This window comes from Naumovozyma castellii, chromosome 2 (genome assembly GCF_000237345.1).
Source record: "Naumovozyma castellii chromosome 2, complete genome".
Lineage (NCBI taxonomy): Eukaryota > Fungi > Ascomycota > Saccharomycetes > Saccharomycetales > Saccharomycetaceae > Naumovozyma > Naumovozyma castellii.
In genome coordinates, this window is record NC_016492.1 from 760,101 (window position 1) to 776,323 (window position 16,223).

The 16,223-nt window shown below is 38.9% G+C and overlaps 6 protein-coding genes across 6 annotated transcripts; 5 read left to right on the forward strand and 1 right to left on the reverse strand.

Moving 5' to 3' along the window:
* Positions 1–51: 51 nt before the first annotated feature.
* SNF11 (Snf11p) lies at positions 52–522 on the reverse strand (the record flags this gene model as incomplete). Its single annotated transcript, XM_003674831.1, has 1 exon — positions 52–522. One exon carries the CDS (start codon positions 520–522, stop codon positions 52–54), a length of 471 nt encoding a protein of 156 aa, XP_003674879.1.
* A 1,046-nt stretch (positions 523–1,568) lies between these two features.
* On the forward strand, positions 1,569–3,062 carry IPT1 (inositolphosphotransferase; the record flags this gene model as incomplete). Its single annotated transcript, XM_003674832.1, has 1 exon — positions 1,569–3,062. The coding sequence occupies one exon, from the start codon at positions 1,569–1,571 to the stop codon at positions 3,060–3,062; it is 1,494 nt and encodes a 497-aa protein (XP_003674880.1).
* A 1,611-nt stretch (positions 3,063–4,673) lies between these two features.
* Positions 4,674–5,267, forward strand: PAA1 (polyamine acetyltransferase; the record flags this gene model as incomplete). Its single annotated transcript, XM_003674833.1, has 1 exon — positions 4,674–5,267. The coding sequence occupies one exon, from the start codon at positions 4,674–4,676 to the stop codon at positions 5,265–5,267; it is 594 nt and encodes a 197-aa protein (XP_003674881.1).
* Positions 5,268–7,529: 2,262 nt separating this feature from the next.
* On the forward strand, positions 7,530–11,366 carry NCAS0B04250 (uncharacterized protein; the record flags this gene model as incomplete). Its single annotated transcript, XM_003674834.1, has 1 exon — positions 7,530–11,366. One exon carries the CDS (start codon positions 7,530–7,532, stop codon positions 11,364–11,366), a length of 3,837 nt encoding a protein of 1,278 aa, XP_003674882.1.
* An 829-nt stretch (positions 11,367–12,195) lies between these two features.
* FMP16 (Fmp16p) lies at positions 12,196–12,498 on the forward strand (the record flags this gene model as incomplete). Its single annotated transcript, XM_003674835.1, has 1 exon — positions 12,196–12,498. One exon carries the CDS (start codon positions 12,196–12,198, stop codon positions 12,496–12,498), a length of 303 nt encoding a protein of 100 aa, XP_003674883.1.
* Positions 12,499–14,221: 1,723 nt separating this feature from the next.
* NCAS0B04270 (uncharacterized protein) lies at positions 14,222–16,222 on the forward strand (the record flags this gene model as incomplete). Its single annotated transcript, XM_003674836.1, has 1 exon — positions 14,222–16,222. The coding sequence occupies one exon, from the start codon at positions 14,222–14,224 to the stop codon at positions 16,220–16,222; it is 2,001 nt and encodes a 666-aa protein (XP_003674884.1).
* Position 16,223: the final 1 nt, after the last annotated feature.

Consider the following 16,223-nt stretch of genomic DNA (forward strand, 5'->3'; position numbering starts at 1 on the left):
TATGTACGTATGAATGATTGTATGTGAATATATACGAAGGACTCCGGAATTTCACCATATTTCAAACACTCTGTTCATTAGGAGATACAGTTTCAAGAGGATGTCCTGCTGTTGCGCCTGCGGGGGTCCCGTTGTGGGGGGAGCATCAAATATTAACGGTCTTGTCTTGGTGACACCTTGATTTATCTGGGATATGCACTGAAGATTAGCATGTACTCTTTTTAAATAGTGTGATATGAATGCTTGCAATTGTTCTGGGTACTTAGGATTGTTGTTCCCGTTTGTTGTTGCTGCGTTACTCATGTGTATTACACGAAGTAATAGCACGCTATTTATATGTAGAAGTAATTGTATCTTATATTGACGTTGTTCCTCCGCCGTCGCCTCTACTGGGGGCGGTACGGGCAGGTTCGTTGTATCCTGTGTCTGTATTATACCAGGCGTCGTGACGCCTGGGACATTTGTATTATTATTGGTGGTGGTGGATGCTACTGGTGCCTGAGGAACAAAACTGGATTCCATTTGCAAGTAGATTGGTTGATTCCGGGGTTATTTATGCTAATTAAGGTTGATCTGTACAGTACTGTGCGTAATGCGTGTTGATTTGAGTGTGGATTTTTTTTTCCTACCAGTGAGCAAGTTTTTTTTTCCAGTCTCCGCTTATCGTAGGAGAGAAAATCGCCAATTCCACGTTTTTTTTTCATGGGCAAAGAAACGCGTTAGTGTTTGCAATGACATACATGAGCAGAGGAATGGTTATCGTCTAGTATGATTGCAAGGGTACGTATATCAGCAAAGCCGTACATAGTTACATATTCCCCTTCTCAATCCTCCCACCCTTGCGCTGATTGCACGGGTCTCCCTGGCAGTCCCTGGATAATGTGATCTCCCGATCACGGAGTGTGTCACGTTATCCTGACAGCCCAGAAACACGTTAAGTCCGAATGGCCCGCGGGTTCTCTGCCGTGGGAAATGGCAGTTTCCAAGTAGCTGCAAGGGTTTAACGAGCTGCTAACGCCGTCGAAAGAGGAAAAGTGCGGAAGTCTCCGTGGAAAAGACAACGCCTTTCGCTTCCCCCTCTCGTCGCGCGCGATCTACCCCACACCTGCGCCCGCCCCTGCGGTGGTTTCTGGGGGCCCTCGCACGCCCAACCTTTCTTTTTTCGCGTCCTCGAGGTTTTCAGCATGGAAAATTTCTGGCCAAACTGGGCGCGGTTCCTTCGTCGTCCTTCTTTTCCCTAAGCCCAAACAAACAATACTGGCTTTGCCAAATGTAAGCATTTCATTATTTCTCAATATAATATAAGATAATATAACAAGATAACATAATATACAAAAGGCAACCAACAAAGGAAACACGTCAACTTCACACCTCAATACTATATTGACTGCACAACCAACCCGAACGTTCCTCACTGTCGTTATAACCCACTCGCAAGCGGTACTTCCACTTTTATAGTTCATCGCTGATCGCATTCATTCACAGCTAGCCTCACGAAATTTTTTCTCTCCTCTCCTTTTGGCTCAACATAGCAAGATAATCACACACACACATACACAGCATAACCAATGGAGCCTATAACAACCGTCTTTACGTTTATCGGCAACGTGTACAAGTCATCGTTCAATCAGAGAAATTTCATAACACTGCCGTTCAATTTCACCATAAATTTCTTACCTGTCGTCATCTGGCTATTCATCTTTAAACACGTAGGTATACTACCAAATGAAATAAGACCAGATATTCACTCCAAAGTCGCTTTCTTATCCGACCAATACTTATTCGGGGATTACTGGAAAGAATTGAAAACACAATACGGTGTCTCTCACTACACTACAATCTCATACTTCACTTCAATAATATTCGCCGTCCTATTCCTTCTATTACTGCCCTTCATCGCATGGTATTACGTCCATTACATCAAAAAAGTTAAATTCAACCTCGTCGAATGGTACGATAACGTCTTCCATTTCAACAACCAACAAAACACCAAAAGACTAAGAATCATACTATTCCCATACCTAACACCATTCCTAGTATTCGTCGTTCTAAACATAGACCACATATTCGCCTACCAAGCCACAGAAAACTTCACAAAGACAAAGGACATAATAGCGTGGTTCTCATACGTGATCCTACACGTCACTGTCCCCGTCTTGACCGCAGTATACCTTTACGTATTCCATCCAGCTGGAACCCTTAAATGTTTCAGTTTCGCCATGGGGTTGCAAAATATTGCCGGTGTATTCACCCACATTTTGATCCCCATGGCGTCACCATGGTTCACTCACATGTACGGGATCAATGACACGGAACATGTAAATTACACACAGGAGGGGTTCGCTGCTGGGTTGACCAGGGTCGATAACCATTTGGGTACTCATCTGAATACAAAGGGGTTCCATATGTCCCCCATTGTGTTCGGGGCCGTCCCATCGTTACATTCAGCCATCGCATTCCAATGTTTCTTGTTTTTAATGACCAGATCAGGAAGTTTGAAACATAGATTCATCAACACAACCATCCCAACCACTTTCAGAAAGAATAACGAACAACAGGATCTGGAAATGGAACCTTTATCTCTTGTTTCTAATAATAACAGCAGTGAAGACGTCGATGAAGATGAATGTGTCTCTTCCAGTTCCAGTTCCTCCGATAACATTAACGCCTTGAATGGTGTCGATGAAGATGGGTTCAAAACGGATGTCAATGAAGTCATTCGTTATTACGATGAAGATCCAACAATAACGAGTAAATGGTATTTCAAGATCTTCAATAAGGGACTTGTGCCTAAGATTTTGATCTCGTTTTTCATCATCTTGCAATGGTGGACCACGATGTATTTGGATCATCATTACAGATTCGATCTATTCGTTGGTGTCTTGTATTCAATGATTAGTTTCGCCATAATTAATTGGTTCATCTTACAACCTTGTGTTTTAAGAGAATTCTTGGACATTAGAATGGGGAAGATTGAAGATAATAACAATGAAGGAAGAACTTTGGGTATGAGAGTGTTCCAAGGAACTAATTATGAATGGTTCTTCGATCCATTAGCTTAAACAAAACTGTATGATATATTGCATATAAAAAAAAAATACACTCTACACCATATAACTAAATAGTACTGAGTAAGAAAACGAAAAAAAAATTAGATATAAAAAGATTTTAAATTTTACATCAATCTTTTTTTGAAAGAACCTCTTATATAAATTTTATACACTAATTCTAAAACGCAACTTCCTTGATCTCAGACATATCAGGTAGTGCATGGACACTACGGACGACACGTGCTGTATTAAAAGCCAAGCTTTAATTAATCCCAGAATAAAAATACCTGACACTCCCCGTGCTCCATGCAAGCACATTCTGGATTTCGGTAAGCCAAGACTGGACAAATTTCTCCTATTCAGAACCTGCGGGACTTGACAATCCGGCGATAAAGAAACACCAACAAAGTGGAGAAACCGTCTCATGGGCCTAAATAATTTACCGGAGGTTACTGTTTTTTATTCACTTAAACGATTAAGATAAGGATTATATTGTGGCCCCTGGTACACCGATTTATTGATCTGATTTTAGAACAGAAAAATGCTAGTGGACCAAGCACAGGTCTTATTGGAATACTTTATATCTCCGTTATAATTATTGATATTATTATTATTACTATTATCAGTTTATTTAAATTTGGAGCCGGTATTTATAGAAGAAGTGAATTAGTTTTTTTAAGTCTCGGAGAAAGTTGAAAGGAAGCGCCAGTTGTATGCAGATGAATGGTCTTGGCGTCATATAAAAGGAAACAAAGAAACTTGACCACGGTGTCTATATTACAAGAACCATAATTAGTTACTACTTTTTTGAACAATAAGACCCAGTTGAATTCCAGAGGATATCTCAAAAAAAAACACAACGATATACTTCTAATACGAATCTCAAGGCACTCTATTTTTTTTAATACAAATATGGTACAATATAATTGCTTATAAGCTTACCACTTTACTAGTAACTACCTCTTGAAATGTAATTGAGGAAGTAGGCAATTCTTCACAAATAGTTTCAAGATAACTTAATTATAGTAGTATCTTAGTCTGGAAACTTCTTGTTTATAAGGTAAAGCAAGAGAGCAGTATTCTTAACTTTCAAACATATAACACCATACTTTAAAAACTACATATTGTTTCTACCAAAGTTTGAATTATTTAAGTATTGAAATAACGTTGCAGTGACCTCTCGGCCTAATGTACTTCCCAGCACTAAGTTTTGCCTTTTCCATGTTAGTCAATCAAACTTTATATATTTGGGTATGTACTTTATTCCAAAAGAATAAAAAAAAATATGCTATTGACTTGACTGATCATGATATAACGAGTTTCTAACAAAAACTATTGGATATGGGCACATCCATTATTTATATATTATTAAAGTGAGAAAATTATCAAAGGGTGATGAATGATGGACTAGACTATCAAAAATTAGCATGAAATAACCTACCAAAAAAGGGACTATTTAAAAAGCACGTGATAGGATTTGATTTGAAGTTTGACGCGAGAATCTAATATTCAAAAATTATAACGCCACCCAAGAAAATTGTCAACATATTAAAGTCAATGAATCACAAGTTGAGTCATTGAACCTAGCAATTGAAAGAATCAATCAATCAAACAACAAAAGCAATGTCAACTCCATCCAACAATAATTCAACATTGCCCCTTCACATGTACATCAGGCCATTAACAGTGGAAGATGCAGAACAAATAAACAAGTTAGAATCAGAAGGATTTCCACCAAATGAAAGAGCTCCTATGTCTACGATCGAATTCCGTTTGAAGGCATGCCCAGAGTTATGCTCTGGTTTATTTATTAGGGATTTTGACCCTAATACTAAAGAAATAAAAAGTGAAAAATTAATTGGACATATTCTTGGGACGAAGATTACTGGTGGTAGCTATATTACTTTAGAAAGTATGGGATTGGTTCATGATGAAAGTAGTGATGTTATTGGTATTCACTCTGTGGTTATTGATCCAGAATTTCAAAAGAAAAACTTGGCAACTTTATTGCTAACTGACTACATTCAAAAGATGAGTAATCAAGAAGTTGGTAGAAAGATTGTCATTATTGCACATGAACCATTGGTACCATTCTATGAACGTGTCGGGTTTAAAGTTGTTGGAGAAAACAAACAAGTCCTTAAGGATGCTGCATTCGCCAATTCTAAATGGATTGATATGGAAAGAGAATTGATTAAGGAAGAATATGATAATTAACGTGGTGAGTAACTTCTGTATTTATATAAAAGAAATCTATTACTTTACTTTATTTAATTGGAAGTCATTACTGGGATTTAAAAATTACATAAAATGAAGGGACCCAAAAGGAAAGTCACTGATGAGGTTCGAATGTTGGAACAAAGTGAAGAGTTTTGGGCGTAAGGGATGCCATTGCAAAGGCAATGGGATCTGGGCATACAGGCAGGACCTATCAACAAAAATTTGTATGATGAAAAAATGTCAAGGAGTGGGTGCAAATTCTGAGAAAACCCTTATGCTTCAATTATTTCATATCAATTTAAGTTTCTTACAATGGAGTTTACTAAGTAGAAAAAGTTTTGAACTTTGACCACTACCCATTTTATTTTTTATAGACAAAAATCACAAGTTCAAGATCATTTTTTCAAAAACGCTATCCAATAGTATTTAGTGGATCTGTGTGTTGTCGAAGAAAATAGTGGGCTTAAAGAAACTGTAAGTTCTCTGAGCGGAATACTTGGGCAGTGCTTGCACAATCAGTAAAGTAACCTAGTTCAAATGTATGATGGCGTCAAAGCGTGCCCACCCAGCAAGAAAGGAAAACAGTGAACTTGACGAATCGTACCATAAATTCAAACAGTTTGAGACCCTTTAAGAAAGAAGCGGTGATATATCCAGATTGGATAGAATTCGCTGGAGGATGGGAGTTACAAGACCGAATTTAAAACAAAAGGATGGCACTCCCCTTTTCTATTGTTCTAGCTGAAATTACAGGTCTAGCTGCTATTACAATTATCGTACTAATTTATTAATTCGCTATGTATTCGTTACCTTAACGCTAACTTCGTTGAGGCGGGCCGTCCTTTTTTAGTCAAGGGAAAATTTCTTTGTCAATAATGGCGTCATCATGAAGTTGCAAGACTGCAGGACTTAGACAATAACCAAGATGGTTCCATTATATCAGTGAACCAGACTGCAGGCAAGTATCTGAATATGATTGTTAATCGCACCTGCACGTCCGCAGATATGCAACCCTTCCATTTATTGAAAAGCCAATGTTAGTAGCATTCTAGGTTCCCTATTGTCTACTCAGATCCAGGGATAAGAGGAACAGTTCTAACTTAAGGCAGTTACAAACTTTAAGTTCCATCAAGTCTCCTGATTGGGAAGTTATTTAGGTACGCCATAGGAAAGTTCTTTTGTAAGCCTACTTACCCCCCTTGGCAGCAACTTTAAATCCAAAACTCAATACGACTACTTCTGGCCGTGTATTACGTCCAAGGAGTAGAGCTATATATCAGGCAGTTGACTCACCTCTATCGATCACATTGATTGAGAAGGTAACCATAGGCATGCGAAAGGCAAGGGAGTGCAATGATTTCTCTGGTGCTGCAGTATGACGAAACATTGACTAAACCTTATAACCCGTGCCTAAGAGACAATGACGACTTGTCATCATCTAAACTTTAAACACGTCCTACCTTAGATTCTGAAGGAGAAGATGCTGCAGGGAGGTTCAACTGATTGCCGGAAACGGTAACCGACAGGAAATTTTCTGAAGAGTGACGTGCATATCAAAATGTTGTATCCCCGAGAATGTCGTTTTTTTTCAGGGAAACACATTTGCCACATCGTTTTCTAAGATGAATGAATGCAGCGTGTGACATGTGATTCCCGGATTTGACAACAGAAGTATGTCTTCATGGAAACGCTGACGGAAATAAGTGTCCGTTCATTGAAAGCCCCTGAAGAACTTCACCCAAACTGGTAAGAGCTGCAAGGTTAGGAACGCATGTATCATTACCAATTATGAAAGCATGGATTTTCGAAACAATTCTCGTGCAGGTCGAGACTGTCTAAGGAAAGGCTTCCCTTAGAGAAAAAGTGTACCACAATTCATCTGAGAAAAAGCTACCTACAAAGTTTAGAATAATTAATGCTGAACAAGAAACTTCCTCCTTCTATTTTATTGTGGAATAAAAAACGTAATGCTGTCAAGGGAACCATTTTTTCAACGTTCCTGTCACAATATCTGAGCCAGGTCAATGGACCTTACCGTTCGAAAACCCTAACAGTAACCCAGGTTAATAATTGTGGCTATTCTCAAAAAATGCATCCATTTAGTTTTAGAACGAGGAGGATGTTACATATATGAATGCATATTTTGCTTCCTTGTTGTATCACGACCTGATGCTTTACAATGTAATAAAGTTCTTTGTTAATATAATTACTAGAATAATTAAGAATTGAAATTAAAAACACCTAATACATACAAGGTACATGAAGCCTTTCAATTCCTTTTTAGCAACAAGTTTATCTTTGCTATTATTTCAACATCCAACTATCAACGCTATCGAAGTTTCAAGAGATGTGGTAATCAAGAATCAGACATTTCTAAATGACTTAGTCAGTGAACCAATTACCATCGATCAAGCAAACAGTTTGCAGCTTTTTGATGGTCCTGATATTACTCTAAGGGGAGATGCAACTGTTAATGGGAATCTGTGTATTGGGAGTTATACAAGTACAGATTTGGCAGTTCTGGTTAGTGCAAACACGTTGACAAATAACGGGAACTTCTATGTTATGAATTCTGAATCATCAGCCGTGGATTCTTATACTTGGAATAATGTCTATAATTATGGTAATATGATTTTAGGTTCTAATCCAAGTGGTACTTCAGCTTTGCAACCAAAAATGAAAAATACTTTTGTCAATGAAGGTCACGTCTTAATGGTGGCGGGAGGATTAGTAGGTTTAAACAGTCCTAGCACAGGGATTGTTAATGATGGTACCATCGAACTTGAAGGACAGTATATATCACTCAGTGTGCCGATCTCTGGTACTGGTTGTCTTGTGTCGTCGAGTTTTGTTACTATAGATTATTCAAAGAATGTTGCTCAAACAGTGTTGTTAACAGGTGGTCAATCCGTTGGTTTGGTGGGACTGGATACGGGTAATATTCCAATCCTCAGAGTTCCATCTGGTGCTTCTAGTCCTTCTATTTTAATGCAGCATTCACCAACAAGCGCTATCACATATAATACAACTACTGGTATATTATCATACCCACCTTATCAACTGGATATTGGTTTAGGGTACCCCACTACTGGATGGGCACTTTCAGACACAAGATGTCTAAGTAGTAGTGGTAACAAGCTTCCATGCTTTACGTTCCCTGATCCAATAACCCCCCAAAGCTACCCATCCAATTGTGCCACTAATGTGTATCCAGATGAAGCACCATATTTTGGATTTGATTCGGTTTGCCCTGGTATCCTCCCAGATTTACCATCACCATATACAACTATGGTTCCAACTTCGGAAACTTTGCTTAGAGAATTGGTATCGTTTTATGTAACAACAAGTACAGATGGGTTGCCAGTTACTCTCAACACGAGTTCAACAATTCCATTTTCAAGCTCGATGCCAAGTTCCAGCTCTAGTGCCTTTTCCAGCTCTAGTGCCTTTTCCAGCTCTAGTGCCTTTTCCAGCTCTAGTGCTTTTTCCAGCTCTAGTGCTTTTTCCAGCTCTAGTGCTTTTTCCAGCTCTAGTGCTTTTTCCAGCTCTAGTGCCTTTTCCAGCTCCAGTGCTCTATCGAGTTCTAGTGCTCCATCAAGCTCCAGTGCGCCATCGAGTTCTAGTTCTCTATTGAGTTTTAGTGCTCTATCAAGCTCTAGTGCTTTTTCCAGCTCTAGTACCTTTTCCAGCTCCAGTGCTCTATCGAGTTCTAGTGCTCCATCTAGTTCTAGTGCTTTAGCAAGCTCCAGTGCTCCATCGAGCTTCAGTGTTCCATCGAGTTCAAGTGTTTTATCAACCTCTAGTTCGGTATCACGAACTCTATTTAGCTCAAGTGCTCACACAAGTTCAAATGCTACACCACGCTCAAGTATTCTATCCAGTTTAAGTGTCGTTTCCATTGCTAGTTCAAGTTCTTACGAGCATATTACTTCGACTCTTGAACCAAGTACAAACCCTAGTTCAAGCAGATTCTCAACTTCTATCCCTCGTTCTACCTTGACCTCTAGTTCTGCTCCAGCTTCCAGCTCTGCATCAAGCTCTACTCTAGTTTCCAGTTCTGCTCAAACATCTAGCTCTGCTCCAGTCTCCATTTCTGTTCAAACTTCAAGCTCTGCTCCAGTTTCTAGTTCTGTTCAAACATCTAGCTCTGCTCCAGTTTCTAGTTCTGCTCCAGTTTCCAGTTCTGTTCAAACATCTAGCTCTGCTCCAGTTTCTAGTTCTGATCCAGTCTCCAGTTCTGTTCAAACATCTAGCTCTGCTCCAGTTTCTAGTTCTGATCCAGTCTCCAGTTCTGTTCAAACTTCAAGCTCTGCTCCAGGTTCTAGTTCTGCTTTAGTTTCCAGTTCTGTTCAAACATCTAGCTCTGCTCCAGTTTCAAGCTCTGTCACAAGCTCTGCTCTAGGTTCTAGTTCTGCTCCAATTTCCAGTTCTGTTCAAACATCTAGCTCTGCTCCAGTCTCCAGTTCTGTTCAAACTTCAAGCTCTGCTCCAGTCTCCAGTTCTGTTCAAACTTCAAGCTCTGCTCCAGTTTCTAGTTCTGCTCAAACATCTAGCTTAGTCTCTAGTTCTGCTCAATCATCTAGCTCTGTCCCAGCTTCAAGTACTACTCCAGTTTCAAGCTCTGTTTCTAGCTCTGTCTCAAGCTCTGCTCAAACATCTAGCTTAGTCTCTAGTTCTGCTCCAGTCTCTAGTTCTGTTCAAACTTCAAGCTCTGCTCCAGGTTCTAGTTCTGCTTTAGTTTCCAGTTCTGCTCAAACATCTAGCTCTGCTCCAGTTTCCAGTTCTGCTCAAACATCTAGCTCTGCTCCAGTTTCCAGTTCTGCTCAAACATCTAGCTCTGCTCCAGTTTCCAGTTCTGCTCCAGTTTCTAGTTCTGTCACAAGCTCTGCTCAAACATCCAGCTTAGTCTCTAGTTCTGCTCCAGTCTCCAGTTCTGTTCAAACATCTAGCTTAGTCTCTAGTTCTGCTCCAGTCTCCAGTTCTGTTCAAACTTCAAGCTCTGCTCCAGTTTCTAGTTCTGTCACAAGCTCTGCTCAAACATCTAGCTTGGGTTCAAGTTCTGCTCCAGTTTCCAGTTCTGCTCAAACATCTAGCTCTGCTCCAGTTTCCAGTTCTGCTCAAACATCTAGCTCTGCTCCAGTTTCCAGTTCTGCTCCAGTTTCTAGTTCTGTCACAAGCTCTGCTCAAACATCCAGCTTAGTCTCTAGTTCTGCTCTAGTTTCCAGTTCTGCTCAAACATCTAGCTTAGTCTCTAGTTCTGCTCAATCATCTAGCTCTGTCCCAGCTTCAAGTACTACTCCAGTTTCAAGCTCTGTTTCTAGCTCTGTCTCAAGCTCTGCTCAAACGTCCAGCTTAATCTCAAGCTTTGTTCAACCGTCTAGTTCAGTTTCTAACTTACTCTCCAGCTCCGTTCAAACCTTCAATGCTCCTTCAACTTCAGGCTCTGCACAAATATCTTCTTCTTTACTAGGTTCTACCTCTAGCTTTAATTCTGACTCAGGTTTGGTAACATCATCTTCTCCTTTGTTTGGGACGTCTGCTTCAGTAACAACGTCTTATGACATAAATGAATCGGTTTCTACCTCACCCAGTATTCCATTAAGCACGGCTAGTTCTACCACTGACCTATCTATTATATCAACCCGTGGGATCCGTCAAATGTCTTCGTCAAAGGCTTTATCATCAGACTATAATGCTACTTCTTTCTCCAACCCACCTACAGTCTCTTCTGGTCAATCCGAATCTACCTATTATGTCCCCACCTCATCGAGTATCATACCTGGTAAATCTAGCTCTATCTCTAGTTCAACTTCCTATTCTTCAAGCATAACTGCAAAATCAAATTCATTATCTAAATCTGCTACTCCAAGCTCAAGTAATTCAGCACTTATGTCTTCAGGAATTTCGAAGTCCAACACCCAAATCACATCAGTAGCCGGCGCAACAGTTACGACAGACATCTGGAAGATAGTTACGGTTACTGAATACGCAAAAACAATCCATACCTCAGGGTTTGATTATACATTCTGGACAGGTCTTGTCAATGTTACATCTTTGATGTATGTCAAGACGATAGTTGGAACTGTCAGTATTTAATGAATAACTAGTATTTGTATTTAATAATGACTACTTAATTTAATGAAAATATAATAAATTTAATAAAAAACTATCAGAGTTTTAATCTTACAGCATTACGCCTGAACAAACAAGTGAAATTATTGATCTAGGTAATAAAATTCTTTTTTTTTCCAAGTAAGGAAACAATTATATTATGAAACTGATGTGATTTAACTCTCACCAACCTCTTTTAAATATTCAAGACTGGTGCTTACCTTTAAACATCCTTTGCTGATATTTACAACTGAGATGGACTTTAACTTTTCTTCTTTATGTTTATTGACAATTTTTATTATTATAGGATAATCTGTGAAGAAAAATTAAAAATCCTTCTTACATCTTCTAAGTAGATTAACAATCTTTTGATTCTTGTTGACTGGTAATATCTGAGGGTGAGTGAAACCTTCGAAGTGTAAGAGAATATCTTTTACTTCAAGATTCTTTTGAATTCGAAATCTTAAAAACGTTACCAACGAGGTTCGAATGGGAAACAAAGACGAGCATTCCATGTAAGGGGTTTCATCCCCTTTTTCAGCGGAGTCAGCCTAACAAAGAAACGGAATTGAGGGAGCCAGTGACAGCCTTTGGCTTCATTATACTATGTCCGTATTCCATTATCATTATTTTATTTTCATTGGCGGTTGTTGCAGGGGGCTGAGTATATGAAGGAAAAGTTGTGCTGCGTGACCACGATCCATCTTTATTTCAATATATATATGTTTAACTTAGAATATTAATCTTACTCATCTCATTGAACAATCGATCGATATTATCAGGATAGAATCAAACAAACAGGTATACACTAGTAATGTTTAAATTAGTCGCAAGATCTACAAGTTCAATCACAGCAAGAAGCGCTTCTACTCAAAGATTAGCATTGGTCCAGTCGGTATGCAGCGTTAGAAATATCAATACAAGCCATAGGAAACCAAATCAAGACGCGGAAGAGGCTAAAGAGCAGAAACTATTCGATAAGAACAAAAAGAGATTGGATAAGATGGAACACGATAAAACGTACCAGGAGGTCAAGCAACCTGATTGTGATGTCTTGAGAAAGAGAGGTGATGATGCCAGGATTGAACAGAACAGGCCAGATGACGGGAACTATTAGATGCATTTTGACGTTTTGAATTTTTTTTGGCTATTAACCTTAGGGACTTGCAGATTCTAGCTCTTATTGCACTTTCCAGACTTATCTAAAATACGTATGCTCAATTATTCGTTATGTACATTAAAAGAATTAAATTGTTTTTGGAGTTCTATTTGTTAATGCTTCCGAAACCCAGCCACCATATGGCTCTATTGAGTCAAAGCTTGACCAGAGTCTGTTCTACAGGGATCCATACCTGAAGACCAACTTGGTTCCCAAGTTTTGCTCTGGATTTGAAGTGGGATAACATCACTCTTATCGTAGAGTCTTTGTGCTTCTCAGCAGGAAAAGGGAGAACACATTAGGATAACTGACAGGAAAACTGTGCCTTGTCTTGTAACCAACGAAAAACGTCTGAAGGAAACAGAAACTTTTGCCCACGGAAATGACCTGAATATTTCCGAACCTCGTACCTGCTTTTCATAGCGATCATGGACTGTACATGTAAGGAGCAACAACCTACATACATACAGTGAAAATCCCTGCTCCAGACGAAACTTGCCTCTTTTACAAAGTTCACGATTGAGATACAACTTCAACACAACTGGGCAGAGAGGAAAAAAGTGAATATACAAGCTAGGAATGTTAACACGCTTGCTTGTCGACAGCATTACGAAGTTTTAAGGTTGCATTACTGACCTACAAAGTACCAAAATATCTTGCTCGTTTTGGAATCACTTTATTTTCTACCATAGGATTGATATGGAGTCTATGCTGAGGGGTTGAGAAAGCTTTAAGGAGTGTGGTCAAAGCATGGGCACTGGCCAGTTTCTCTCCCACTTTGGTTGATAAATACTTTGCCTCCGAGATTTTAACTGAACCCAATGCTAACATACATATATGGACACAGAGACAATTTGTGGAAAAGTAGATTGTTTCTGGATAGCCAAGCAAACTTTGTAAAAAATGGAGCAAAATACTAAGGACAGTGAAGACGTATCCGAACAACCCCGAGACAGATACCTTTTGTACCTGAAGGTCATTACGTAAACTAAATTCGGTCGGTTATTATTACGTTATCGACACTAGAGTTTCCGTATTCTCGAGTTAATGGTACCAAAACGCAGCAAGAATTGCTATTAGTTCGAGATTTCTACATTGCCCAGCTCTCAAGTTATGCAGTCTTATCTTTTGAGGCGTTCAGCAAACTTCTAAGCCTTGAAATTGTTCGGTGCCTGGGTTTGCTATTATGAATAATCAAGAATTCCGAAAATAGGTGATTATATAAATACGTTAAATGCGTTACGCGACGAGTTTTTCTAACGATCTCAGCGGTAGCCAAGTATGAAGAATGCGAAGAAGTATTCCCCTACGTAGAGGGACTGTAAAAAATAGTTTAAGTAAGTCGCACCGTATTTCCACGGATATCGAAACCAACTCAAGAATAACCTTAACTCATCAATATATTCGCCAATCATTGGACAATACAGTAAATTCCTCAAAACAGTATGTGGAAAACAATTGAACGAAACACCTCTGGGTTTACCGCTGCCAACTTGCTCAGGAATCTAGTCTGTACATACTTCCACTTTGCAGATTTGGTCGACAGTGAATAATTCTTCAAATAAAACCTTTGATATATATACGCATATCATGTTTTATTTGATATGGTCATTAGGTACATGAATCAAGTAGCACATTTTACACATTTAGGGTATAAGAAAGGCAAAATTTATAGAAGGAAATGATCATGAATAGCTTTAAGTCTCTATTAGGGAATACCCTGTTGTTTCTATCGTTACAAAGTATCCCCACATTTGCTCTTGATGTAAAAAGAGATGTAATAATTACAGATCAAACGTTTCTAGATGGTCTGTCTAATGAATCAATTACTATCGAAAGCGGGTTTAGTTTGCAGCTTTTAGATGGTCCGAATATTAACCTAACAGGTGATTTAACCGTCGATGGTTCTTTAGTTATTGGAAGTTATACCGCCACAAATTTGAAAATTAATATTGATTCAGACACATTAACGAATAATGGGAATTTCTATGTTATGAATTTTCAAGCTACAACGACGGACACTTATACGTTCAACAATTTATACAACTACGGAAACATAATTATGGCATCTAATATTCAGGGAGTTACTGATTTATTACCAACAATAAATGATCAGTTTTACAATGAAGGTCATATATTTATATTGGCTGCTAATCAAATTGGATTCAGTACTCCCAAGTCAGGTATCACTAATAGTGGTACCATTGAACTTGAAGGGACAGTGTCAATCACAGTTCCAATGTCAGGTTCTGGATGTGTTGTGTCTTCAGGTGCCTTGTCCCTAGATTATTCAAATAATATCGATCAAACAATAGTGGTAAATGGCGGTCAGTTTGTCATTTTGTCTGGATTGGAATCAGGTAATATTCCGAAAGTTAGAGTTCCAGGAGATGCATCAAGTCCTTACATTTTAATGAAAAACTCACCAACAGGTGCTATCACATATAATGCCACAACAGGCATTTTGACATACCCACCTTACCAAATAGATATTGGGTTGGGGTACCCAACTAGTGGGTGGAAGGTTTCAGAGAGTCAATGTACGTATACTAGTGATACCACTTTGCCTTGTTTCGTTTTCCTTGCTCAAACTACTGCCCAAAGCTACCCATCAAACTGTGCTGCAAGTTTGTATCCAAACGGATATCCTTATTTTGGGTTTAATGCCACTCAACCAGATTTTGTCCCAGAATTTCCAACTCCTTATACAACATGGGTTTCCAGTTCAAAACATTTAATTGAAGAGATAGTGTCCTTTTACCTAACAATCAGTTCAGATGGATTGCCAGTAACTGTAAAAACAACGTCTATTATTCCACAATCAAGTTCGAGTTTAAAGCTAAAGAGCTTTAGTTCTCTCATTGCGTTGAGCTCAACCTCAGATAATGTGATAAGCCCACACTTTAGTTCTGTATCAAGTTCAAGGCCTATTTTTGCATCAAGTTCAGAACGTAGTATTCCGTTATCGTCAACCTCTGACACTATAACAAGCTTCGATTTTAATACAGAAGCAAAGTCGAGTTATCTTATTAGTCCTAGCTCAACAATAACGGCTTCTACCGAATTAAAATTTAGTGCAGCCACTGACTCAGTCTCTGTATCAAATACTCCTCGGTCAGACCTTTCTTCTTCCACCCAAAAATCAGAAGTTAGCTTAACGTCGATATTATCTGATGTATCCAGTTCAGAATCGGAATCTAACACTGAAAATCATACTCCTAGTCTGACAACTAAGTCGGTTACTTCCTCTTTAAATAGTTTATCTAGTTCCTCAGAGCCGGATACCATTGCTCTAAGTGGTTCATCTGACCAGCCCAGTTTCGACTCTGCTACAACATCTTTATCACCTGACCTTTCAAGTGACGAGATAAGCCACGTCTCTACCTCAGTAATTCCACTTTCGGAAGAGTTGAGTTCTAAATCTACCTCAACTATGAGTGCGTCATTATCTGGGACCTCTCTGAATAGTCAATTTATTTCAACAGCAGACCTTTCACATTTTACGGACTATTCTCAACCAAGTTCAAGGGTAGATAGTACACAAACTTGGATCGTCGTTACTATTACCGAATTTGAGAGGACAATCCATACCTCCGTTTTCAATTTTACACCATGGACGGGATTTGCCAATGTTACAGCTTCAAGTATAGTAGTCTCCTTGCATGGATCCAAAAGAAGTTGAT